At 40.8% G+C, this 27645-nt stretch overlaps 1 protein-coding gene across 4 annotated transcripts in view; it reads left to right on the top strand.

Annotated features, from left to right (window-relative positions):
- The first annotated feature begins 2020 nt into the window (after window positions 1-2020).
- LOC126395660 (inactive phospholipid phosphatase 7-like) overlaps window positions 2021-27645 on the top strand; it is an 81073-nt gene continuing 55448 nt past the window's right edge. For 3 of the 4 annotated variants that reach the window (XM_050053289.1, XM_050053287.1, XM_050053288.1), the window contains exons 1-24: window positions 2021-2198; window positions 2995-3190; window positions 3285-3439; window positions 4103-4301; window positions 4389-4459; window positions 4572-4635; window positions 4788-4891; window positions 5448-5554; window positions 5716-5785; window positions 6260-6383; window positions 9861-10019; window positions 16080-16518; window positions 18086-18222; window positions 18348-18436; window positions 20318-20401; window positions 20844-20993; window positions 21997-22155; window positions 22258-22361; window positions 22455-22634; window positions 22832-22920; window positions 23017-23100; window positions 23221-23529; window positions 23680-23847; window positions 25703-25814. In XM_050053289.1, the coding sequence (XP_049909246.1) occupies window positions 2157-2198; window positions 2995-3190; window positions 3285-3439; window positions 4103-4301; window positions 4389-4459; window positions 4572-4635; window positions 4788-4891; window positions 5448-5554; window positions 5716-5785; window positions 6260-6383; window positions 9861-10019; window positions 16080-16518; window positions 18086-18222; window positions 18348-18436; window positions 20318-20401; window positions 20844-20993; window positions 21997-22155; window positions 22258-22361; window positions 22455-22634; window positions 22832-22920; window positions 23017-23100; window positions 23221-23529; window positions 23680-23847; window positions 25703-25814 (3395 nt within the window). In that variant the 5' untranslated portion in view covers window positions 2021-2156. Of the gene's footprint in view, window positions 2199-2994; window positions 3191-3284; window positions 3440-4102; window positions 4302-4388; window positions 4460-4571; window positions 4636-4787; window positions 4892-5447; window positions 5555-5715; window positions 5786-6259; window positions 6384-9860; window positions 10020-14002; window positions 14157-14349; window positions 15246-16079; window positions 16519-18085; window positions 18223-18347; window positions 18437-20317; window positions 20402-20843; window positions 20994-21996; window positions 22156-22257; window positions 22362-22454; window positions 22635-22831; window positions 22921-23016; window positions 23101-23220; window positions 23530-23679; window positions 23848-25702; window positions 25815-27645 lie in introns of those variants that run through there. The other variant, XM_050053290.1, reaches the window with a different exon arrangement.

Here is a 27645-nt window from a genome sequence, read left to right on the forward strand (position 1 = left end):
AAAATTGTAATTACACTACTGCTGCTCTATAGACAATGAATGGGAGACTGATTTTGTGGATCCACAGAATATTTCTTTTCAGTTTAATACCCAAATGAGCTTTATTCTATGGTAGTGTTCTGAAACAGAAAATGTACCCATATACACGTGACATTCCCCTGGGTGCTCTCACTCTATTTGTTCCCAATTCATTCTATGGAGCAGCTCCAGACTATATACCCTATGACATCACAAATTTGAGTTTTGGGGACTGTTTGTTATTTATGAGGGAGGGAGGAGGTGGTGCAAAAGGGAGGAAGCATGTCAAATATATTTTTTTATCACTAGGGAGGGACTTACATAAATTTTTCATAACCGCTTATCCTGTTGAGGGTTGCGGGGGAGCTGGAGCCTATCCCAGCTGATATTGGGCGAGAGTCGGGGTACACCCTGGAAAGGTCACCAGACTGTCACAGGGCAGACACATAGAGACAGACAACCATTCACACAGGCAATTTAGAGTCTCCACTTAACCTACCCTGCATGTCTTTGGACTGTGGGAGGAAGCCGTAGAACCCAGAGAAACCCCACACTGACGTGGGAAATGTGCAGAGGGGCTCCCCCAGCCCGGTTTCGAACTGCCCACCTCAGGTTTGAAGGCGGAACCCTCTTGCTGTGAGGCGACAATGCTAACCACTGCACCACCATGCTGTCAGGGGCTTATGCTTTTCATATAAATTGAAATGATTGTATATTTTATTTATTTCAGTGCTGATTGCTGCATATTTTCTTTAGAAATTGCCAAAATTACACCATTTATCGTAGCCAGTAACTATAAAAACAGAAATTTTTGTTCACAAAAAAACTCACAATCAAGCTTACGAGCTTACGATAGTGATATTTCATCAAAATCTCACCTTATTTAAAATTTGGCAAAAAATAAACCACTTGCAAAAGCTAACCTGCATGACAAGAGTGAAAAACCAAGGCTTTTTTCAACTCCAGGATTTCGTCTTTAACTTTTAACTTTCAAACATCAAATTGTACGTTTTAAAAATCAAATATCTAATTTATGGTGGAGGGAGGGTCGTGCATTTTTTGCCAGTCACTCAGGGAGGCTCAAGGAAAAATCTGTGTAGTTTCCAAGGGTAAAAAAACAAACAAATTCACACCCCAGCCACTCCACAGATTTAAACAAGTGCTATACCAGACATCAAGATGCCGCACTATTCATTCCAATGGAGTTGCTCACCTGGCACATACGCTAGCTTCAGGGCTTACTTCCGTGGTATGTGGCCCATTGGATATGTGCAGTAGCCTAGTGTTTCTCCCTCTGGCCCCACCCACAAGCTCCTGCTCGGCTAATAGAATCAACATCGTGACAACAGATTTTTAAATCACTTTTCTTGGCTAAAGGAAAGTTTTATAAATATAAAAACACCATTGTTCAAAAATGTAGGATGGAAAGATTCATAACTGACCTTGTGTGCAGTTTGAGGTGTCCTATCAACAGTTTTACGGACATCTTTTTTTACAGTGGTGGTCTATGGGGAAAATTATTTGTTCGGTGCAATACCACAAGTGGCCACTGGGAAAAATTTGCTGGAAGGCTGAGTGGCTTTCCTGGGGGCCTGAGCCACCCCTTCTCTTATAAGTAAAGAACAGTCCCTTAACACTCTAGTCTTTAGATTTGGGAGAGAGTTGTCCATGTTTACTAATATTTTTGGACTGTCTTAGACTATAGGAATAAAGTGTATGAATTCTGAAAATGGGTGAAGTTCCCCTTTAAAATGTATTTTATTAATATCAGCAATCAGGAAATCAGCCATACTTTTGTGTTATATGTTATGAGGCTATGTGCTTTTTTTTTTTTTTTTTTGGTCTTTTTTTTTGTCTTAAATATAACCCAAAGTCATTCCAAAAACATGTTCCCCATTTTGTATGCCAGCTTCAAGAGTTCAGTGTTGTATGCATAGATGGTGATCTCATGATGCTCTGGTATCGACTCGTCATCCTGCGTAGCTACGACGTTTCTCTACGGCAAAATCGCGCGGCGTGTGTTCAGCTGTCCTAGCAGACTTATGTGCCTCACCAGAAATTCTTCTCAAATACAAACAAGAGAGGAATAAACTCACACAACAGGTCGGCTGTAAAAGCAGCAGCCTCTGTTCTTCAAAATGAGTGACGACACAGACACCCCTCCTGAGAGGGAAATGAAGGTAAGCTGTTATCCACAAGTTGTGTTGACAGGTTAGCATGTGTAAGCTAGTGTTTGCTAGCACTGAGTCAGTACATTACCAATGGCTTGGGCTAGCTTAGCTGTTTGGCTAGCCGGTCGGGTTTAGATGTACTGTGTGATTAACCCTAACCACAGAACACTTACAAACACATATTAATAACGTAGATACAAATAACAGTTGGTGACCACGGTAACAGTTTAAAAGTCTAGCATGAAAAAGCTGTTGCTGCAGTTTTTATCCTCAGTTTATGACTAGCTACTTATGCTAGCACGTTAGCTATTAGCACCACGTTATATTGTATTTGCTTATTGAGTGAATGCTAATTTTATTTGGAAGTTATTTGAACTAAAAATATCCTGTATGTGAAATAAAGACATCAATACGTGTCACGTCCAGGACATTTTGCTGCACAGTTACTAACGTAGCTTAGCATCTTTAGCTAACATGACGTGACTGCTTTGCATGTTTACCCAACATTCTGACTTTCACTTTGACGCTTGGCATAGCTCTGTTGTTGACCAGTGAAGTTGAAAGTAACCAAGTAGTTGTTTAAAAGGCAACTAATAGTAGTGTTTCCAGCACTTTAAGAAAATGTGGCTGTTAGATTATTTTGTAAGGGCACAGTCCATGTTGTCCAGCATGTTTACACCTTAATATTGCTCTTTCTTCTTGGAATATAATACAGTTTAGTTTGAGTTTGCAGTTGTTAAACTGAAACCACATGTTATCCCCTGTACGTCTCATCCTGACAAGCACTGCTGTATTTCTTTTTCAGGATTTTCAGTTTCGTCAGATGAAGAAAGCGCGAGTCTTTGACACTCCTGATGATTTTCCAAAAGAAAGAACCAGTCTGCTGACCATCTCAAACAAATTTGGTTTAACTTTTGTCGGGCTCGACAGAACATTCAAAGTTTACCAAACCCAAGATATTCTGGCTGCTGATAAAATTGACGGGAACGCCAATGATATAGGTATGAACGTGACTGTACAGGCTCAGATTCCAATATTTATCCAGTCAGTTTTGCACTACACTTTGTTAATTGTTACTGTTCATCTTTCTTCTAGTCGAAGGGATGGCAGCATTGGCGGAGGTCACTGTGGAACTGGCCCTGCACCACTTGGCTCTCAGCTGTGATGAACTTACTTTGTCAGTATGTGGCATGTCTGAGGAGGCGAGCTTGTCCATCACATTCTACGATGTCCGCACCTTCATGAACAAGGTGACTACTTTTGTCAGTGTAATTAATGTGTGTGTGTGTATTAGACATGCATCAAGCTTATTTCAGGGTGCTCCGGGGTTTGTATGTGTGTATAACAAACATAGAGACACTTGAAGATTTGCTAGTTGTGCTGTGCTGTGAGTTACTGTGATGTTGCAAGTATGTCAGTCACCACAATCTTCAAGGAAATAATTGTCCAGTGCAAATGACTTTATAGCTTATTTTAATCTTACATGGTTAGTCAGAGCTCTCCAAAATGAGCAGCAGCAGACTCACAGAAGCCCCTAATATGAAGAAAACCACAGCAGTCATTTTGAATTAAATTATCATTTGCAAAAAAAAACAAACAAAAAAAAACATCACCCCGAAGTCTCCAAATAATTCTACCTTTCCTATTTCGGCCTTTATGAATACACAGCTTGTAAACCTCTACTGCAGATGGGCAGGGTCTCCATGCAATGAACAGTTGAATTATTAGAAGGTAGTGGATTACGAAATAATTTCATGGAGATGAAATCAATTTCCAGATCCACAAATTTCAGTTTAAATGTGATTACTTCTCTTGCTCGGATATTCAGTTATTATATCTGCCAGATTTAGTCGATTTTTACATTTGACTTGTTGATTTAAAAAAATAAAAAACAAAATAAATTGTTTTTCCAGGCAAGACCTCAGAAGTTACCTTTTGGATCACTGCTACCAGCAGTACCCGCCGGCACTTTGGTGCAGGACCTGAAGTGGAATCCTGTACAGGCATCCATATTGGCCGTCTGTCTGTCTGACGGCCAGATGATGATTTTGGAAGTTAATGACAGTGTCAAAGTGCAGGCCGGTCTACCTGCTTCAACTGGCGTCACATGCAGTAAGTGACACTCTGCGTAGAAAATTTAGTTTACTTGTCTTCAGTTTTTCTATAGTGGCTCAAATTTTGTTTCTTTGTTTCACACAGTTTGCTGGAGTCCAAAAGGAAAACAAGTCGCTGCAGGAAAAATGAATTCCACAGTCTCTCAGTATACACCAGTAAGTAGACCTAATTCACAATAATGAAAAATAAAACACTTACTGCTGTCTAAGAGCTGCAGTGTCCAATGTCTGACAAGATGAATAACTGATTTTGTACTCTGTTAAAAAGGGACTGGAAGAAAAGAAAGTTATCCTATGTCCAAACTTCTACACCGCTGACGAACCTGTCAAAGGTAAGGTGAATCCCATACATATAAAAAAATATGAGATCTGTGTTGTACGCCCATGTCCTGAGTCAGATTTAGTTGTCACCAATATATTACATGTTCTAATTTAGTTTAACTGTTTTTTTTCTAATGCCTTTCTCTCCCATTGTCTCTTATAGTTCTGGATGTGCTGTGGCTGAGAACCTTTGTGTTTGCAGTGGTATATGCTGCTGCAGATGGGTCCCTTGAGACCCCTCCTGAACTAGTGTTGATCACCATCCCTGTGAGTACATCCATATTCCACTGAATTCACCTAATCATATTTGTGTTATTGTCAGGTTCCACCCCTCCAGTCCTCAATGCTGTCGTACTCATGGCCTCAGGAGATAAATTTGGACATATATATTTTTGTGAAATTCACATAAATGTTTGGTTGAAGATATTTTTCTCATGACCACAGCAGCAAGGTGATGAAACAAATGTAGCATTAGCTGCTCTGCCAGATTATATATTGCAGCTTTGAAGGCCATGTTCTTTGCGGTGTCACCATATTTTTGTGTCGTAGCTCTGTAGTTACATAGAGGCTCCTACTGCTGCTCCCATACACCTCCTTATGTATTGTTATTTGATTAGGATGCTTTATGTACCTGAGCACTAAGCCACACAGTGTCACATAATATGAAAATTTAAATCACAGTTGGATGTCAGTGTACTTTACAGTATATGTAGTGCCATCCTTTTCTCTGGTAAAATGATAAATTATTAAGCAGCTAAAATATGCCTCCACCGCACAGACGTTCCATCTTGTTAATGTAATGTTTTTGTTTGTTTTTTCGTAGAAGAAGGACGAGAAGGTGGAGACAAAGTATCTGAACTTCAGTGAAGTAGTGTTTGGCAGCTGCACTGAGCGACAACACCACTACTTCCTCAGCCATATAGAGGACTGGTAAGAATGATCATGATACACAGGCACGGATGGTTTACGACGCACCCTTAAGCATGTTAAGTGTGTTGTGTGTTATTTAAAACCTCATAAGTTTGTTTTACTTTAATGACATGTTAAACTGGTGTAATGTTCTGCTTTGCTTCGTTGTTTATATCATTCAGGGACCTTATGTTTGCGGCATCAGCAGCTGCCATTGAAGTCAGCGTCATAGCTGCCAGACAAGAGGACAAGGTACGTAATTAAGTGTAAAGCAGAAGATGTTGCAGAAATCATGAGTTCAAATGACACACAGTTTGGAATGTAGGTAGAATGAAAGGTGTCTCTCACTAAGATGGATTTCCATTTAACTTCCAGGAAAGAAATGAACTATGAGACTAATATAGTTTTAAAAGAAAAATATAACGTAACATTATGTCATGTATGTTTGGATGTGCTGAAGTTTTTCATCTACTGTATTAGGTCTCTATGCAAAACAAATAATGTCATCTCGGATCATTAGTGTTGAATTATACTTGATTTAATGAGAGCGACAACTGGTCACACTAAGCTTCCAAAGCTCAGTGTTATTTTACATAAAACATGATTTTTGTCTGATCATTTTATTTAGCTTTAATTTACACTTTGAATGCTTACTGTGTGGTGTGTGGAAAATACACCAAAAGTCTGGAGACTCTGATGACCACAACTGATTGTTGTTCTTTTTAGATCTGGGAACTTTGGGTCCTGGAGGATGCGAGTAGGGCTGAGCTTCCAGTCACCGACACAAATGAAGACACTCTGCCTCTTGGCTTAGCCATAGACTTCACCAGTCGGCAGGAGATCCATATCAGTAAGTGAATTTTGCTTTCTGTGTACTTTCTTTCCTCACCTGTCTGACCAGGTTTGCACATCTACACAATATCAATGCACTTATCCTGTCGTTAGTTTCTTTTCATCAAAGCCAGCACTTAAATACCCCTTTTCCAACAAAATAAGCGCATGTACACAGGTTTTTTAAACACAGGGAAAACTGTTAAAAACATGCTCAAGAGTCCTTTCCTATTACCAGTGGACTAGAGCCATTTAGATGGCTCTGCAGCAAACACGCATGCCTTTCTATTTTTTTTCTTATGGGTGTGTCACGTTTGACATCATGGACAGGTTAGAAAACAGGTTAGTAAACAGTAGAAAGCAGCATGGAGGTCAGTGAAAACGTTACCATGGTTACTTCTTTTTATATCTTGTACTTATTCAGTCTCTCTTTCAAACTCGGTGCAGACTAACAATGTTTGAGCGCTGCTTGGGTGGAGACAGATGGTATTTTGTGATGGTGCATCATCGCATCTCGTAAAGGGGTTAAAATTAGCACGTTCAATGGGGTGTTGTATTTCCGTTACTGCCTGTTGGAGCCAGAGCCGATAAATATTTGACCAGGGTGTGAATGCCAGTTGTAATTTTTCCCGTTACATACAAAAGCCAGATGTCAACAGAGTGGGAAAGGGCGTAAAGATGACTGTCAGTTGGCTAATTAATGTCAATTTTGGAGCCCAGTTATGTCTGTTATAGCACTTCAAAGCAAAAAAAGTTAGGCTATACTTTCTTAAAGGTTAATTTGGGGATTTTTATGGGAGTTATAAGATTTTCAAAGAATTTTGTCAAAGGTCAGATGCTGTTATCACAATTATTTTGTTTTAATCAACCTTGTTGTGGTGGGAGAATTCTTATATCGATGGAAGCGCTGCCAGGAAACCAGTTAAAAAAAAAAGAAAAAGGTTGGCCCAGCGCTGATACCAGTGTTGGCTTAGCAGGATTTATGTTTGTATTTATGTTCTAAGCCAACACAGGCACTACCATCAGGTTATTTATTTGTGACCGGTTTCTGAATTGAAGTTTTTTTTTTATTTTTATGTATTATATCCCAATTTTTTACTGTTCTCCATTACAGTATAAAATCACATACAGAATATGTTTTCAATCATATTCTCTGCTATAATGAAGCTGAAATCACTATATCAATAGTCAACATATGTTAAATTTGAGCTTTCTAACTTGCAATTTCTGTTTGTTTTTTGTACATCACTTACATTTTCACAGTGTTATTATAGTTATAAATGATATTGCACATCTGCAGTGAAGCTCATGTTATGCACTGAGTTTTTCAGAAAGTACTTAAAGATAGTATAGACGGTGTGGAGAGAATTAAACCAGTTTAGGCAGGTTTGTACACCATCTGCCACAAGCGTTACCGCCCACCCTGATAAGCCTGTTTTAATGAAGTATTTCACACTGTAGCGGCGGGTAAGATATGTTTTACTGGGTTTAAAAAACTTCAAAGCACTGAGGCTTTCCCCATTTGTGTTCTCTGATTCCTACAAACTAATGACTTCTGTGGTATTAGGTTATTCATAGGCATATTTAAGAATCGAGGAGGTTTGTGTCATGTTAAAGTTAACTTAAATTTCGTAATAGTTGGTGGTGTTATCTCTCAAACTGCATTCTGTTGTCTTTGTTTAAGCTCCTAAACATGTTATGTCTAACACCCCCCTAATGATCAGATGAAGCTGAAATCTGTCAGGTTTCTTTGTGCATACAGCATCCACTGCAGTGCTCTATCGCAGCATGTGTAAAGAATAGTGATAAGCTACCGTCTCAGTGCACTGTTTTATCTTAAATGGCCCAGTCTGCCAGACATTCACGTAGAGCTGCTGTTGCTGTCTAGTCACATCTCTCCCCGCTCACTCCAAGAACTCCCTCCCCAGCAAGGGCGAAAAAAAACCCTGCAATTTGAGCAACATTTTTTGACATGATTGTAGTCTGATCAAAACCTTTATCCGAAGTGAGACATTAGATAGGGAAAGCGAAGGGAGAGTAACAAGAGTTATCTGTGGAGAAAAAATGCACTCATTAAAATGGCTCAGACAAGCTAGAGGACCACAACAAACAACAAAGCCCAGACAATCCTGTTGCAGAATGCTGATGAGGTTTTACCGTGTGCTTCTCCCTTCTGTTCACTCTCTTCCACCCGTTTTGCTTCTCGCTACCTTTCAACTATAGTTTCATAACTGAGATTAAACTAAACATTACATGTTGTATTTTAGTTTCTGTTCTCTGCGTTTTGTGCTTATTTCGTGGAGAACTTTATTTCTTAAAACATAATACTTGCCATTTTCTGCTTGCTTGAATATCTGTATATTTTATATGTAAATGTATTTGTGTGTGTGGGTGTATGTGTCTGTAGATACAGCTGTGTATCTATGCAGACAATAAAACACTAATATACATTTACAATGTCAAAAGCATCCGTGCAGTACGTGAAATGAATATACAGTAGATGCAAAATATAGGAGAGGTGAGTCAGTGGTAATTAATCAAACACAGCTTCTGCTGTCATCCGCTGATGACAGTAGAAGTTATGCTTGAGGAATAGTTTTAGATATGAGACAGCTGTGAAGAGAACAAAGAGGACACAGTGTACTTTTTTGACGTATCCGAAATGACTCGTATCAACTCTGACTAATGCATCTTTAATTTAGGCGGTGAATGCTCAGTTTCATCATTTAAATGTTGGTTAAGACTGGTTTTTGCCGTTTTTGTCTGCAGCCCACAGCGCACTGCATGATTTTGGAGAGTGCAGGAAAGTGGGTGTGAAGAGCAGGGAAGAGTTTGGGGTTTTGGCAAGAAGAGGAATGCAGTGGACTGCGTTTTACCAAATGAGGCGTCTTAGGACAGTTGTGTCTGTGCACGACCACAGTGTGCCTTTTTGAACTGAACACTGGGTACTTATTTAAACCACTGGGGGGCAGAATGAGAAATGGTCAGTGAGATAAGTACAGCACTAACATACAGTCTCTGTGCTCAAATGCCATCAATACTTTTACACGTCACAGTATAAAGTGGGAAACAACATTTTCTCATCATGAACATAGCAAGCATGCTGAGAACACAACACTTGCTGTTAATCATTTGTCGTGTGCAGTGGTGTGAGTTGGAAGCACAAAGCTGTGAAGAACGCTAAATAATTGTTTTACAAATGTCTGCTACTGTGCGATGTAGATTGCACATGAATGTGGCTCTCAGTTAATAGCGTTTATACAAAACTCCAAGAGAATCTTCTTGGCTCTCTGATCTGTGGAAGGTTGCAAAATGTGTAAGGGGAAATGGACTCCGTGTGTGTGGGAGAGTGAGAAAGTTTGACTGGAGAGTTATGTGTTTGGTATTTTTCTGTGAAATTATAGTAAACATATTTTTGAGTCTTTTACTGCACATCATGATGACAGTATTTCTCTGTCTGAATGTCTGAATCCCATCTGTCCCCCTCCTCTCAAAGCTGATGAGAAGACCTTGCCCCCAGCGCCAGTTATGCTGATGCTGTCCACGGAGGGATTACTCTGTCCGTTTGCTTTGCTCAACCTCAACCCTGGGGTGAAGCAGCTGGTCTCAGCCCCCGCTGTCCTCGCCTTGGAGGGGGAGAGACCGCCCAAACCAGGTAAGAGAGCCAGCAAACTTAACAGATGTTTTAAAATGTTGTTGGGCTGCACAGTTATTCATCATCACACATTGCAGTGGCACATTTCCTCAAGTGATAATCATCTAATGCAGTGATACCAAAGTGTTGGTGAGATTTTCCTTTTCCTGGTGTGATGCCAGCATAGGCTGTTGACAGACATGGACATATCATCCGACGGGTCACCCATTGCTTTCTAAGGCGCCAGTCACATCCCGCATTACTCGTGCCTTCTATTGTTGTCAATGTAGACATGCAGAAGGCGTGCTCAGAAGCGAGAGTGACACTGTTGTGGTGTGCAAGCATTTCCAAGCACCTATTTTTTAAGGGTAACGGCCGTGATATAAACAAAGTTCAACTGTGCTGGTATTAGGTGATTATTGTAGTGTATGGCTATCCAGAGCTTTACGATCTTTGCCACGGACAATATTTTAACACCCACACACTTTTAAAAAAAATGCATGGAAGAAGATCAGCTCCAAATCGGCATTTCTGGTAAGTAGGTTATGGTCGCTCAGCAACATCAGGCACAACCTGCCTCCATGCCCTTTGAGGTTGGCACAAGAGTAGCACCCAGGGCTGACCTTGCATCTTCTAGGCATTAAGACACACCATGTTTATCAGCCCTAAAGAGGCATTTTTAAGAGTGGAGTTTGGTATCACAGCTCAGTTTAACAGCCTGAGAGCCCGTCAATCAAACAAATGCACATCTAAATAAATAAACCCCTCATTAAACTTATCTCGGTGTCTTTAAGGAATAAGGCTTTTAGTCTGAGTAAAATTTAGTTCTTAAACTTAATTACCAAAACACCAATGACGTTTTGTGGTCTTATCAAACTTTACTTCATCAAAGAGGGCCTTCAAAGTTTTAGGTTGTGTTTAAGTGTAGTGGTGATAAGAGCAGTGGAGAACGTTTTGTTAATTGCAGTATTATAAGACAATTACGCCAGGGCCACACCGCCTGCGGTAGCGCCGCGAATAGCCTCGAAGCGCCAAGGAGTGAAGCCAGTTTCCTTTCGGCGCCTATGTTAACCGACTGTGTCATCCACACTGGCCGCGCCGGGAAGCTCCGCGGCAGGGTCGCGATTTGCAGCGATCGGTTCGGCGTGTGGTCTATTTTCTGTGCGAGCCGCGACTGAATGTGTGAAGTCGAGAGAGAGAGAGAGAGAGAGAGAGAGAGAGAGAGAGAGAGAGAGAGAGAGAGAGAGAGAGAGAGAGAGAGAGAGAGAGAGAACGAGAACGAGAACGAGAACATGGACGACGTGAAGTTGATTGTGGAAGTGGAGAAGTACAGGGAGTTGTATGACCTCCAGCACCCATTCTACAAGGACAACAGTAAGTAAGATAAATGTTGTGATGCTGTTGCCACAGCTATTGGATCAACAAGTAAGTATATTGTTTGAATCAATCGTTCTACCACAACTTCAGTGCATTTTCTAGTGTCCCAATGTCCCACAGAAGATTTTTTGTAGTAGGCTATAGTCTGAAATATATGGCCTCTGTAGCATAGATTAAGAAATATAATCAACACTGTGATAAAATTTAAACCACTTACAGTACAGAGGCCCCCAGGGTCCTTCAGCCATTTTTATTATCACATTGTGAAATCATATTTGCATGCAGTAGGCTATTTTTTTTAAAGACTTTGTTAGTTATGCTTATTGTTAACATTAAGTACTTCAGTAATGTTGTCAATATAGCTACTGGTGTGAAGGCAGTTATTGCTTTTGAGTAGGCCTCGAAATCCACAACAGTACTGACATCAAGCTCATTTGGAAAAGGCATTATATAAGTGTTTTCATGTATGGCAGATTGTGGTGTAATTACAACTACTTACTTAGTAGTGTAATTACAACTTTGGCCAGTATTCCTCCCATAATGTAAACAGCTCATGTGCACCTATTTACACCTTTGGGTCATAATATCCTACAAAATGTCCTCTATACTATTAACGACTTTGATTTTTTTCAGGTCGACTTATCTGTCAATAAAGTCGAAGTCGAGTCGACAAGTCATTTGATGACATCATCACATTGACACGGCGGAGGAAAGTGAAGTATCTCCACACATGTCATGTGTGTCTGTCAAGGCCCGAGCATACTCGGGCGGGACGTACGCGGAACGGACTCTGCGGAGGTCCGCGCGGACTCAAAGCGGACGTCTGCAAGCCCTGTGCGCGCAAAGCTCCGATTTTACGACCGCGCGGACTCTGCTCCGCGCACCAGTGACTGCTCGGCATTTATTTTTCACATCGCAGGGATTTTTCCCTGCATTTTTACAGGAAACTACAACGCGGAAGTGCGCTTGACTATGAAAGCCCGAATGACTGGAGTCTGCGCCGCTTATAGTACGCCTGAGTATGTTCAAGGATAAAGTATCAGTGTAAGCCAATCAGAGGCAACGATTGCATTCCGTACACAAGCACACACAGAGAGAGGGAAAAAACACATGACTTGTCGACTTGTGCCACTGATGTCGACAAATCGACATTTCTGTTAATGCCCTACTCTATATTGATAGTGAGGATAAGTACGTAAAAAAAATCATATTGAAGCAATGCATAAATAGTTCAATAAAGACTTTCCTGTAACTTTTATACATGCAATTACTATTTGTAGAAGAGGTTTAATGATGACAGTGTCCTTTAAATAATGACTAGTAAATGGATTTTCATTCAAATTTATTTTAAAACACACAATAAACAGAACAGAACGACCAAAATGAAATATACACAATGAGTCCAACATATATTATGTCCACTTACTCCAACTTTATATACATGTAGCTGGGCATATAGCTGTAGCTATCCCTCTACAGCATCTGGTCCTGCCAGGGCACACTGCCCTCAGGGGAGATAAAGAATGCACTAGCTTTCTCACGTCATATGCATCCCTGCATCCTCTGTTGCCACCCATGTTTCTGGCATCCCGTAGGCGTTCCCCTCGCTCTTCTGCCTCGTCCAACCACCTCTGATTCTCAGCTGGGTTCAGCAGGTAGTTGTGGAGAATGCACACAGCCATCATAACGGCGTCCGCATTTTCTGGCTTCATAGAGATGCGCGTGTTCAGCACTCTCCATCTCGCTGCCAGAATGCCAAAGGCGCACTCCACAACCATTCTGGCCCTGGACAGTCTGTAATTAAAAACCTTCTTCGATCGTCCAAGGCGTTGTCCAGGGAATGGCCTCATTAGGTATGTCTTCAGTGGGAAAGCAGCATCTCCCACCATGGTGTATGGCATTGGCCCTTGGTGGCCCGATCCTGGTAGCAGACAGTCTGCAGGAACCTGCAGAGTCTTTGCCTCCATGCCGATTCCCAAGTCAGAGCCACTATATACACCTCTATCACTAGCTCTTCCAAAGTCCCCCACCTGGATGTTGATGAAACGGTAATCAGCATCCACCAGCGCCAACAGAATGATGGAGAACGTCTTCTTGTAATTAAAGTACAAGCTTCCGGATTTGGGTGGTGCCGTGATGTTAACGTGTTTACCATCAATGGCCCCAAGGCAGTTAGGAAAATTCCACTTCCTCCAGAAAGTGGAGGCAATGTCTCTCCACATCTGCTCCGTGGGCCTGGGGAACTGGGATTCCATCATCCGCCTCTCTATTGCCTGGCAGGTCATGTGTACTGAATTGGCCACAGTGCTTCTCCCTAATCTATATTGAAATGCCAGGCTGGCAAAGGTTTCACCTGTGCCAAGGAATCTGTGGAAATAGGAAAAAAAGTTATAAGTTAATTATCAATAATTTATAAATATTTAATACAGGGATAAAAACAAGAAAATATTGGTGCATGATAAAGTTGTGGAATGTACAGAAATAAGTATTACATGAATTTAAAACAGCTCCACAAACTTCAAGCCATGTTATTAATAGAAATGTCATTATTATGTTAAAATAATATAAATAAATATGAAAAAAGGTGTATTGTGTTTTATTAATTCATGTTTGGTACTTTGTCACAGTGGAAGAATGCAAGCGGAGATGGAAACAACTGCGGGACAGTTTTGTGAAAAACAAAAACAAGACTGTACCGAGTGGGTCCGCTGGTGGCAGTCAAAAGGACTGGAAATACAGCAATAATATGTCTTTCTTAATGCCACACTTGCAGCCCAGAAGGTTAGTAGTTTCTAAATGTAATAGTGCCGTTTAATAGAAATCTTTTTAAATATAGTCAAAACTATCCATACAACATATCGCATATATTTGACACAATATCAATTCTATTGTAATTTTTTTTTACATAATTGTGTTATTCATAATTTTGGTGTATCCCATATTTTATAACAAATTATTTTCTTTTCTTTTTAAGCTCTAAAAGTACTCTCCGGCCTGTAGATCTGAGCGAAGACACACCCGCAGAGCTCATGTGTGAGGAAGATGACTTGACAGCTGGACCATCTGGACTGCCTTCAAGGCCTGGCACACCAGCCACTCCCACACTGAGGTCCACATCCTCTTCTCCACATCCCACAGATGTAGGACCGAGGTCTACCCAACAGCTCTCAGAATTACCAAGGTCTGCCAACCCCCCAACACACCCTAGAGTGCAGGCCTTGTCATCGGGGGCTGAAACTCATACCACACAACCTGGCAGAAAGAAAAGGCGGGGATCCACAACTGCAGGGCCTTTAGAGCCAGACCTGCTAGATATTCTGACAACAGAAGAAACCCCTGTGCCACCACGTGTCCCAAAAGATGAGGAGGAAATGTACTTTTTCACCCTCAGCCTTGTCCCCAGGTTGAACCGACTGCCCCGTAGCACTCAGGCACGTGCACAAATCCACATCCTACAGTATCTTACAGACTTGGAAAAAGAGGAACAAGATAAGCTCACCCAAGCTTCTCCATCGGTCACCAGACCAACCCCACTACATTGGTAGCAGACAACACAGCCACAAAGCTCAGGTTTTCAGGGGTACTCATCAACTTCAAATTATCAGCTGCACAACCCCCAGTGTCGTCAAATCATTCCACCATTTTGAGTAATGGAGGAAAAATACAACACTTGAGCCTATGTAAATAAATATTTGCTGTTGTTTATATTTACTCTAATTAAACAGTTTGTTGTGTTTAAATTTGTGATGATTTAAATAAGAGGTTCTTATTTTGTTTAAGGTATTTTTTCTAAATGTTGTGTGTAGGTTTTAGATTGTAGTTTCTATAAGTTTTGTACATTTCTTCATTGTTAATAAATGTTTGACACTGTACACTGTGCTAAAAACGAACATTTCTTTGTTTTCCTGGTTTAGCATGAGTCATTATCAGTCATAATAATTATTACCTCAGTGTAACTGCAAGCCGTTGTTTTGCTTGGATGGGTTGGCGGAAGTTTGTTGTCTGCGTAGTCAGATCTGGCCCAATCAAAGACAGTAGATCCATGTGTTCCGTAGACATTCTGAAATATTTCAGATGGCGATTATTTACTTACCCATGATGGAAAAACAGCCCCAAATGTGACTGAGACAACAGCTGGGAGCAGAAGCGCTTGTCGACCGGCGCGGAGAAATGCGCGTCTGATGTGAATGGAAATGCTGCGGCTCGCGCAAGAATTTCGGTGCGCTGCGCTTCGCAGCACTTCCGCAGGCGGTGTGGCCCTGGCGTTATAAGTATAATCACACATTTTTGAAAGCAAAATGTTATTCAAGAATGCTGACATTTGTTCTATGCTCTTTTTCTGTTTCTGGAATGTTGTAAAGTGTTTTTTAATCCAATATTTTTTTCACTTTATATTCACTAACATTTGTTGAATGAGGCCAGTTGTTTTGCTGATGTGGAGATCTTTGATTAGACTGTGAAGTGGTTACTTTTCTGTGAAGCTAGACATCATTGTTTTTACACAGCGGAACTCTTCGAGGCTTGACAGCTTTAGTGCAAACTCCTTTGAAGTCTGACAGAAATACTGCTGCGAGCATCCCAGCCATGAAAAATCTGGGCTTGTTCTCTCCGAGGCTAATCCAGTTGTTTTACAATGAGCAACCTTTGTTTGTAGACACACATGTGATTAGATCAAATGAAAGCAAATTTATTTTCTGTTCACAGGTTCTTTGGCAACCCAGCCACCCAAAATCGCTGCCTCCATCCCATCTGCCCCAGCAGCATTCCCAAACCTCAGTCTCACTTCAGCAGCTGCTTCCACTCCTCCAGCCCCTGCTGCCTCTTCAGCCGCTGCCCCATTCAGCATTGTCCCCGCAGCCCCTGTGTCGGCAGCGGTGTCATCATCAGGCTTCAGCTTCTCAGTCCCAACTACATGCGCCACCGCTGCCCCTTCAGCTTTCTCCCTGGGTGCACCCATACCTTTTGGCTCAGCATCCTCAAGCTTCTCGTTTGGCTCCAAACCTCCCTCTGACACACCCTCAGCACCTTCAGCGTTTTCTTTCACGCCTTCCATTAAACCATCAGCAATGGCAGCTCCAGCTCTGACACCTCAGAACATCGCTACTGCCTCCCCACCAACAGTTAAACTCAATCTAAATGAGAGGTAAGTCATTATTTCTTAATCTGTCATTTATTTCTGTATTTCAACTGAGATGTTAAGGGTTATAAACATGTAACCCCAACTCCAAAAAAGCTGTGACGCTGTGTAAAATAAAAGTAGAATGCAATGATTTGCAAATCCTTTATTTAGCCTATAAAACACATATCAAACACAAGATATATATTTTGCAAACTGATAAACTTAATTTGATGCCTGCAGCGTGTTCCAAAAAAGTTGGGACAGGAGCATGTTTACCACTGTGTGACATCACCTTCTCTTTTAACAACGCTCAGTAGGCGTTTGCGAACTGTGGACACTAATTTTTGAAGTTTTGAAATAAAAGTTCTTCCCTATTTTTGCTTGATATAGTTATTTAAATCATCACCAGTCTGGGGTCTCTGTTGTCATATTGTGCGCTTCATAATGTGCCACACATTTTTAATGGGATACAGGTCTGGACTGCAGGCTAACTACCTGCGCTCTTTTACTACAAGGTCACACTGTTGTAACACAAGCAGAGTGCAGCTTGGTATTGCCTCGCTGGAAGAAGCAGATACACCTTCTAAAAAGACATTTTCTGAATGGCAGCATATGTTGCTCCAAAACCTGTATGTACCTTTCAGCATTCATGGTGCCATGCCGTGGGCACTAATACACGCCCACACTGTCACAAATGCTGGCTTTTGAACTTTGTGCTGGATGGTCCTTCTCCTCTTTAGCCTGGAGGACACAATGTCCATGATTTCCAAAAGCAATTTGAAATGTGGACATGTCAGACCACAGCACACTTTTCCACTTTGTGTCACTCCATCTCAGATGAGCTCAGGCCCAGAGAAGTTGGCGACGTTTCTGGATGTTGTTGATAAATGGTTTTCACTTTGCATGGAAGAGTCTTAATTTGCATTTGCACATGTAGCGACGAACTGTGTTTACCAACACAGGTTTTCCAAAGTGTTCCTGAGCCTGTGTAGTAATATCCTTTTATAGAGTCATGTTGGTTTTTAATGCAGTCTAAGGGGATTGAAGGTCAGGGACATTCATCGTTGGTTTTCAGCCTTGCCCTTTACGTGCAAAGAAATCTCTGAATCCCTAAATTCTTTGCAACTGTGTGATTAGAAACATTCTTTCACTCTTGGACTATTTGCCCACATAGTTTATCACCAAGTGATGAACATCGCATGGTCCTTGTTTGTGAACAACTGAGCCTTTGGAGGATTCCCCTTTACTGTCACCTGTAACCAATTCACTTGTTTACTGGTGAAATGTTTCAAACAGGTGTTTTTTAGCATTCCACAACTTCTCCAGTCTTTTCTTGCCCCAGTTCCAACTTTTTTGGAACGTGTTACAGCCATGAAATTCCAGATGAGTGTATTTTCACACAAAAAAAGAAAAAAACAATCAAGTTTATCAGTTTGGACATTAAGTATCTTATCTTCGAACTGCATTCAGTTGAATATTGGTGGAAATGAATTTGCAAATAATTGTATTGTGTTTTTATGTAAGTTCGCACAACGTTTTTAGAATCAGGGTTGTTAATACAAATGCCTAAAAATTCTGTTCCTTCCCCAAGGTTTTCAGCAGTGGAGGCCCCTGCTCCATCCCCACAGTCTGTCTCCTTTAGTGCCTCGCTGCCCAAAACAGTTGTCTCCAATTCCAGTAGTTTCACTGCACCTCCACTTTCAGTCACTAAGCCACCACCTGTATTGGGTAAGCCTGCCTCTGTCCCTTCACTTACATGCTTTGCACAAGTTCATTATTGTGACTTTATTTTTTATCAAAGACTTATTTCTTGGCTCGGGTTGTGATTTTAATGTTGTTTGATTGTTTCTCAGCCCCAGTGCGTCCAGTTCAAACCAGCACACCGCCCACAGTTGTCCAGAAACCTGCTCCTGCTGCCCAGAGCCATGTCCAAACTCCACAGGTCCTGACTGTTTATTATGAGGGATTTGTTTTCTGTTCATGTATTAACCAGATGTATTTTAATAGATTTCAAGTCAAAAGATAAACATATCCACCATAGTAGTCTCCATTAGTGCACTCAACTTCTCTTCTCTAGATTTTTAAGAACCATAGAAATATTTAGTAAGATTATTTCTACACTCTTTTTTACCCTTCATTTTTAACCCTTTCCATGCAACTTAATATTAAATATTTCATGTGGAGAATACCACTGTTAAATGGGTAAATATAATTGCCTTGCGTTCACTCTGTGTGAAGGTACACAGTTTTGTGTGTTGTTGCCATGACTGTTTGCAGTGAGCTAAACACACTTCCAACAAAGGTTCAAGACAGCAGTTGTCCTTCAAAGTTTTCAAAAGAAGCAACTTACCCTTTGTTAAGCTGAAAAGCACTTTCAGAGAGAAGCAGACAGAGTGGTCTACAATATGTTTGAAGGATCTATTCAGGATATCAAGCTCGCTTGGCAGGAAAAACAGATTAAAAAGATTAAGATAGTTTGAAGCTAAAGCCGAACTATAGGTTATGGATGACTGTGTAAAAGTGAACCACCACGTCACTAGCGACTGAGACAGAAGACAATGAATTTAAAGGGAAACTTTGCCGATATTCAGCCAGCTAAGGGTCGTTACAGTGTGTGCAGATGAACAGTGTTTGGCTCCTCCCCAGGCCACTGCCAGTGCTCAGACCTCCGCCACCTTACGGGTGGGAATCTTAAGGGGAAGCTAAACAACATTCATCAGCACACAATGTGATGACACACAGCTGGTTGAATATCAGCAAAGTTTTCCTGTTTCCCTTCACTGGTTCCTGTACAGCAGGGTCATTTTTTTCACTGTTATACTCATTAAAAATCAAAAGTAGCATGTGTATACATTCAGTAGGCTATATCTTCAGTAGTTAGCTAGCTAGTTAGCCCTGCACTTTACAGGCTTTGATTTTGGTTTTGGAAGGGGGAGGAAACATGTATCTCTTTTCAACCTCTCCAGGCAAGGAGTATCCTTATTATTTATGCCCCAGGTGCAACATTTAGCTCAAAATCCACAAAAGCTGCCTGGAAATGAAGGAAATCGAAAATGATAACATGACGGTCTATGGCGCACAGCCATGTTGTTGTCAGACTGTTGTAGGAGCTGGCCACTGTCATGCTATAATTAGCCTATCTGCATTCGAGGGGTGGGACTCAGTGAATGGTCAATTGTTATTAGACAAGAGTCAGACCACAGTTATTATTAAAACGCCATTGTACCTCACTGTATTAAGAAACAGTGTATTCCCAGTGAAAGAGCAACATTCAGCTCCTGTAGGGAGTACACTACAGTAAACACCCAGTCCACTAGAGTAAAAGTAAAAAAGTAAAATACATAATATCACCTTTTAGCTCAAAAGTAACTTAAATTGTTACATTAGCAACACATTAGCTTCAAAACGCTAGTATAATGGCTAGCTTTGTAAGCACCAAGCAGTAAACTGATCACAGAAAAAACAAATTAACAATTGACAACTCAACAATCATAGAACAGCTATGGAAAAAAAGAGTACCTAATAATAACAATGCCATATAGGGAGTCGATAAAATATGCAGTATTTGCACTGAAACACATCTCAAAAAATAGTGGATCTAGAAACAATGTCAATGCTGCTGCTATTGAACTGTACTGGTGGCGGTTGCCACTAGCAACTGCAAGCTCAACTGAAACCAACTGCCGAGGAAAATATTTTAGTTAGTTTACAAACATTTTTGCTGTATTTTTTCTCAAACTTATGTTGGTTGCATGTTTTTCTTACAGTATGTGTTTCTTACCTAACTGTAGGTTTTGATGTACTTTATACTTTCTCAATGCAGGCAGCTGTTAGCGTGAAGGCCCTGGAGAAGCAGCTACAGCAGAAGAAAGACACTGATCCCATTATGGCTGGTATATTGGAGGAGGTGAGATATATCATCCAGTCAACACCACTTTTCATTGGTGATCTTGTTAAAAAAAAAGGGTAGAGTATCTTTGGCTGAACTATATGAGGGGGAAATGCTATAATGCTAGCTACATACTGTTAGCTAACTGATAGAACTGATGTTAGCTTGCTAATATAGCTGTTTCACAGAAAAGTACAATGTAGCTCAAGTTTTAAAATGTGATGCTAATAACGTCAGACTAAATGACACATTAATGTTTGTGTGGATAGCTTAATTGGCTATATCCTTCTCACTCTTAACTGCATAAACACTACTTACTTACATAAGGCAAAAACTTAGTGAAACATAACTGGTGCAGCTCAGTCCTGGTCACGGTTAAGATAACATGTCATATACACCCAGTGTTGAAATAATTACACATTTTGTTTTGTAACTAAGCATGTCTCTGACTTGTCATCAGATCGCACACTTCCAGAAGGAGTTAGATGACCTGAAGGCACGAAGTGCAAAAGCTGACTTCAAGGTTGGCACCAATGAGGAGATGAAGGAGCTGAGGAAGGAGTCAGAGGACCTTCACATTTTCACCCTGGAGATCAAGGAAACTACAGAGGTGAGACCACGGTTGGAAAACTAAAACATGTTCAAATATTGTTCTGGCTAACCCAAGCTAAATCACACTCATCAGCTAAATCCTTGCCCCTGGTATAATAGCCCCTGGGTATTACATAGGTTAGCGCACTAAAAGAAAATATTGAAAGTACATATCCAAATTTTGTCTAATTTCCCTTTTTAACTTTTGATGTTGAAAAGTGCCCCAGACATACTTTATACAGCCTGAAATACTCCACTCTTCAAAGTATATGTTGACTTGTATGACTTGTCAGTAGTATACACCAGTGTTTCCCAAATGGGTGTATACATACCCCTATGGGTGCTTTGGAGTACTGCAAGAGGTATGTGAGATTTTTTTTAGATGTTCATTTAAAAAATATCATTAATGGTTCCTAAAATACACAGCAATTGTGCTGTAGGGCCACTATGAAGTCTCTGCTTTATGCCACCTTTGCATTTTCGTCATGCCCGTCCTGTCCATGGCCGCATCCTGCTGGTTGTCCCTTTTACACAGACATGGATTTGATGCTGTTACTATCTCCCCTGCTTTTTGGTTTGCCATGAATTTGGTGATAGATTATTAACATTTGAAATGTAGCATTTCAGTGTTTTTCAGTTACAAGGTTGTTGTGACTAATGGCACAGCGCTGTATTGTACCTCTGTAGACAGGCTTTTCCCCACCCAGAATGTTTGTTCCTGGTCAGGGGTGCTTTGCTGAAAAAAATATTTTGAAGAGGGTGCATCATTAAAAAAAGTTTAACAACCACTGGTATGTACCATAAACAAACAAACCTTTTTAGACTTACTGGTATTGCCCAGACATTAAAGTTAGGGAAAACAGCAGCATTCCTGGACACAAAAGCAGCAAAATAATCACTTCCACTCAACATTGTCATAAAGTTTTATTTTTTCTTTTTTAATTTAGTGTAGTCGTTGCGGTCTCTTTGTTAAATTATGGCTATCCCTTTTCAACTTGTTTATTTCTTTTCCTGATTTGTAGTCTCTCCATGGGGACATTGGTACACTGAAGACCACCTTACTGGAGGGCTTTGCTGGAGCAGAGGAAGCCAAGGCCCAGAGTGAGCTGAGCAGAGACAGAAATTACAGACAGCTGCTGTACAAAAAACCCCTGGACCCCCGCAGCGAGGAACAGCTCAAGGTGAAATGTTTGCATGAATGGATACTTTTCACAAAGACTTTAAATAAGCCACCCAGATATTTATAGCAATGTGTTGATTCTATGATTTTTGTCCTTCTTCAGGAGATTCGCAGGCTGTACCAGTATGTTATGTTTGCTGTGGAGGACGTCAATGACGTGCTGGATGTGGAATGGGAGAAGCACCTGGAGAAGAAGAAAAAGCAGAAGTAAGAACGAAACACCACCTATTTGAGTATTTGATACTGAAAAGATTTGGGGTAAAATATCATTTGTCATGCAATTTTTCCTCTTCTTCATAGACACATGGTCGTGCCAGAGCGTGAGGGTCTGTTCACTACGCTGGCCAACAACTTGTACATTATCAACCAGCAGAAGAACCGATTGGACCAGTTGGTTAAGCAACTCACTTCCCTGCGCCTCTACAACAAGACGACCGCTCCAACTATAAGCTGCAGTCCTGCTACATCAACAACTGCTGGGTAGGAGCTGGCCAAGAACAAGGAGGAGGGGTGGAGGAATGGGAAAATCTCAGGGATTTGAGTATTAGCTTCTGTAGATTTTGAGTTTGTTGTAAGAGAGAAGACTGCGGAGTAGGTTTGGAAATCAGAGACTTCTTATTTCAAGTTAACCTTGACTGTTCGCAACTTAAACAACTTGTATTTGTGTTTTATGACAGTTTGGAAGGTGAGCTTGAAAGTTTAAGGGATGCACTCCTGAAAGCCAGGCTGGACACCAGCCCTCCTAAGACCAAAGCCAAATCTCCAGGTATCAGTCTTTATTTATTTTTTTAATAATAAAAAAAAAAAGAATAACACATTTCTTAATTTCAACACGTGATAACTGTAAATGTTTCCCTCACAGTGAAGATATCACCAGTGAAACAGTCCCAGCTGCGTAACTTCCTCTCAAAGGGACAGATGCCCCCGGTCCGCTCAACTGCACCAGGTATCCTGCTCAAACTAAGTTGGTTTACTGACAAGAACTTTGTGGTTATGTTAATATAACTATAATGCAGCTATTCCACAGTTATAGCTGATCTCAGTGTTCTTTATCTGTCTCTTCCAGCCAACCTGTCTCGCTCAGCCTTCCTTTCACCCAAATACTACGAGGACTTGGATGATGTAAGCTCTACGTCCTCCCTGTCCCAGTCCCTGGAGCCTCACCCAGCTGACTTGGAGCTGGAGGAGGAGGAACTACAGCCAGAACCCCTTCCCCTTACTGTCATTCCTCCAGCACTGTCCACCCCCCGCCACCCCACAGTTGTAAGGACCCCGTCTATCCAGCCAGGCTTCGGTGCCATCCAGTCCACCCCTTTAACAAAAATTCACTCAGTGCCAGGAATGGGCTTTGGACTCAGCCCTATTGCCAGCCCTGGTGAGTAAATCACATCAACAGTTGCTAAAGAGTTGTTTGGCATTCAAAGCCACAAGATGACTGCTTGTAAATGTCACATGTAGCACAGAGTGCAGCTGCTGAACACTAGTGGACATGCTTTGTTTCACATGCTTTGTATTTATATTTCAGTTCCAACCAATAAGATCAACCTCAGTGGGGCTGAGAGTACCGCTCTTGCTACAAAGACAGTAAAACATGGAGCCCCACCAACTGAGAGGAGCATCCCTGTCACCATCCCTGCCCAACAGGCTGCAGCCACTGCAGCTCTGCGCAGGCAGATGGCCAATCAGAAGACAGGTAGGAAGAACATGCAGCCCTCATGAACCTTTCATTGCAACTGAAATTAATTATTTATTCATTTATATATGGTATTAAAATATGTATTCACTTGTTATGGGCAGCACTGTGTGCATAAGAAGAAACTGTTTGCATTATAGTCTATTGCAATGGCCACTGTAAGTCACCAGGGGGAGACATACACCAAACCAGTGATTTTCAAACTTTTTGTGCCCAAGCTGAAATCTCAAGGCTCACCTGTATTTATATCTTTGCACAGTAGCTTCTATAACAGGTGTTATGACTCTTATCACAACAAAAATGTTTGTTTTTATTTACTAATATCAAATAACAGTTGACAATCAACTATTACTCGTGAAATTTTTATGAACAAAGTCATTCAAAAATCCATTTTAAACGTTTTAAAATGCCATCAAAGCACCGATAACACACCGATTTAAACGCGAACGGTGACAAATAGGTTCCCTGTGAAGGTTTTTTAAGTTAAATTAAATAAAAATACATATTTTAGGTAGAATTTGCCTCTTTATTAAGAAATGGGTGCACACAGCATACTGATTCAGTCAAGTAAACATTCATTCATAACTTTTTGTATCGGCCCAGTTGAATATTACAAAAATAATGTGTGGTTATCACAAAATCCCTCGGCACACCTGGATTGGCATCGGCACACCATTTGAGAACCACTGTTCCAGACCAAGTAATTTGAACCTGGTAGCTTTATGTCCGACCGCAGCGTGTGCTCCATCCTAACTGTAATCTCTCAAGACAGATTCTGCAATCTACATTGTAGAATCTGTCAGCAGCCCTGTGTGAAAGACAACTAGAGAGGGGGGAAGGGCGGGGCTTTGAGTTTGAACAATGCTGCGCTTTAGCCAATCACAATGGAGGGGGCGTGGCCGAGCCGTGCAGGTGTCCCCAGGAAATGTGTACCTACAGAAACAGCAAGCTCCGCGTCCATGGTGACCGCTCCAGTAATGCCGTCTCGTCAACGTGAAAAAAATATTTTTTTCCAGCGGATGTCTGAGTTACAACATGATTGAGCTAACTGGAGTAGTTTCATGTCGTATCCGGCAACGGGAGGCTTTTAACAGATGACGTCCTGATGTTAGCTTTGCTAACTGTCCCTGTCAGCTGCAGCCACTGATGCTTTCTAGACATCGTGATTTCCCATAACTGAATAAATACCACACATAGCAACACAAAACTGCTTTGCTAGCTCAATCATGTTGTAACTAAGATATCCGCTGGAAAAAATATTTTATTCACGGACCGTTTATTGAGTTATTACCTTATTTTTATACAGTCTATGGTTATTACAGACACCGCTAACGGCTAACGTTAACAGCTAACGGTTAGCCCAGCTAATCTACGATAACCATATTAATTACGTGCACACAGAAATAGTAACGTTTGTTCAGTCATTGTGTTTATAGACTTAACAAACATCAGATTAGTCTACACGGTGATATAGTGACGTGAAAAATGTGATATATAGCTAAACTCTGCTGGTTTTCTACCCGAAGTATTTGTAAACAACACGGTGATTCCCTGGGGGCACCGCTGGAAGTGAAGGGCGTGAGGCCCCTGCACTTCCGGTTAGTCGAAAAACTCCGGGCTGTGCCTCCAGAGGTAAAGGAAGAAATTTTTTTTTTTTTTTTACCGATGGATTTCCAGATTGTCCTAACTGAGAATCACTTGCTAAACTGTTTCAATATAATTCAAACCAGGTTTAAATCACCATGGAAACATTACATTAATTTGAATACACCTGCTTTAAATGCTCTTTTTTTGGTTAAATATAAGCATTGTACATCTCTGTATGTGCTTACATATGCATTTGTGTGTGTTCCAGTTGTCGTCAGTGCTTCTTTAACGGAGTCCACTTTGAAGACTGTTCCTCAGGTGGTCAATGTCCAGGAGCTCAAGGACAAAGGGCCTCCTATGCCGATTGCCAATATCATGAGGTAAAATTTAAAAATGATACAGATTTCTTTTAAGTTGTGTAATAAAATGTCCGTAAGTAAATGACAGCTAGTGTGTAGTGTAAAGGCAGTTGAGGTTTTGGTCCAAGAATGAAAGTAGAACTAAAAACAGACTGTATATTGTATCAGGTTGTCAGTTAGATATCACTGTATGAAACCTAAAGGTTGCTCAGACTGGATGACAATATGTAATCTGGTTCAGGAAACTTGTAATGTAGCAGACACTGTTTGCATCCAGCATTACATCATTCATTTTATTGATTTAAATGTGGTATCACATTCCTTACTGCAGATTAGTGAAGAGATAAAAAAAATACGACAACCACTTTTATTTCCAGACAGTTAAAGTCAGGAATATATCCAAAGTTATAAAGCTATACAGAGAACTGGTACGTCATGAGGCCCTGGGAGGTTAATAGCACTGATTTAAGAAAGAAAACCTGCAGGCAGACACTACTATTTCTTAATCTTATTTTCTAGAATAACTGTCAATATTCACACAATATTTGTAGTTTGTAGGCACTCACTCGTGACACATTTTAGCTTTTTGCCCCTCAGTCATTGTCCGCCGCTGCAGACGTGCAGTTTGGTTATTACCAGAATACTTCAAAGCTTCAAAATGAATGTCCTAACTGGTTTTCATGCATTTCACTTTGAATTAGAGTGGAGTCTTTTTGTTACAGGTCACATTTGAATTGATATGGCAGATAATCTTAATTAGGATTTTGCAATTTCCCTACTTTTCGCAAATTTCTCGTTGGCTTTAATAAAGTGCTTCTTAATCCATCTGTTTTATCTGTCTAATCTCTCCTATGTATTTCCCGTCTAATATTAAGCATCTTATGTAATATTTATGGCGTTAAATAATGCCTGTGTCCACATGGATTTATTTCAGAGACAGTGAGTAGACAGTCTGTCACTGTGAGTCCTCGAGGGGTCTGGTGTTTGTTTTGAGGGTGTCTCCCTGGCATAGATTTATCAGGTCACTGACTCCACCTTATCTTAGCCAGTGCACATGATGGGCAGAGGCCAGCACTTTCCTTTGGTTCCTCGAGTATTATTACATCTCTTCTATACACTCATCATACACATCTTTTTTTTTTTTTTTTTTTTTTTTTTTTTTAAGCTTTTATTGTTCAGTTTATATTTCACAGTTTAATTTGAAAACCAATACGCTGGATAACTGAGCCAAAGCTAAGCAGTGTGAATACTTAGGCTGCACTGTATGCACACTATTTAATTGTCTCTTTCATACCATTATCCTCTTCACTTCGCTCTCTTCATGTCATTCATTTGGCTCTTTATTCACTCCATCATTCACGCTCTTGTTTTGCCCCTTCCAGTCTCCTGCACCTTACTCTTTCTGCCTCACTGGGCCGTGCTCCACTTTTGTGCTTGATATTTTAGCCGGCCATCCTTCCTCGGGGCTCTTCCTAAATAAAGCCTGCTCACAATAACAAAGAGATCGAGGTATTGTGAGAGAAAGATGATTATTAAAGTGGGCTTATACCCGATTCTGTACTAACATACTCTTTATCTCACAGTACAGTAATGGATCAGACTTTTCTTCTAATGATTCCCAGCTCGTTGTATTTTGTTTTACCAGAACAAAATCTCCAAATTCTCAAAAAATATATACTCCCAAGAATTTAAAATTCCACGTAGTGACAGATTATATAGAGAGATGATGAACAGTACTATTACATTTTTGTCCAGCCCTACACAAAGGAAATACTTGGTAGCAGTGACCAGGCTTTTGGTTGTGGCTCCCTCATTTTATTGAACATGAATCATAAGGTGTGTGTTTTGTTTG

Source organism: Epinephelus moara, chromosome 9 (genome assembly GCF_006386435.1).
Source record: "Epinephelus moara isolate mb chromosome 9, YSFRI_EMoa_1.0, whole genome shotgun sequence".
Taxonomy (NCBI): domain Eukaryota; kingdom Metazoa; phylum Chordata; class Actinopteri; order Perciformes; family Serranidae; genus Epinephelus; species Epinephelus moara.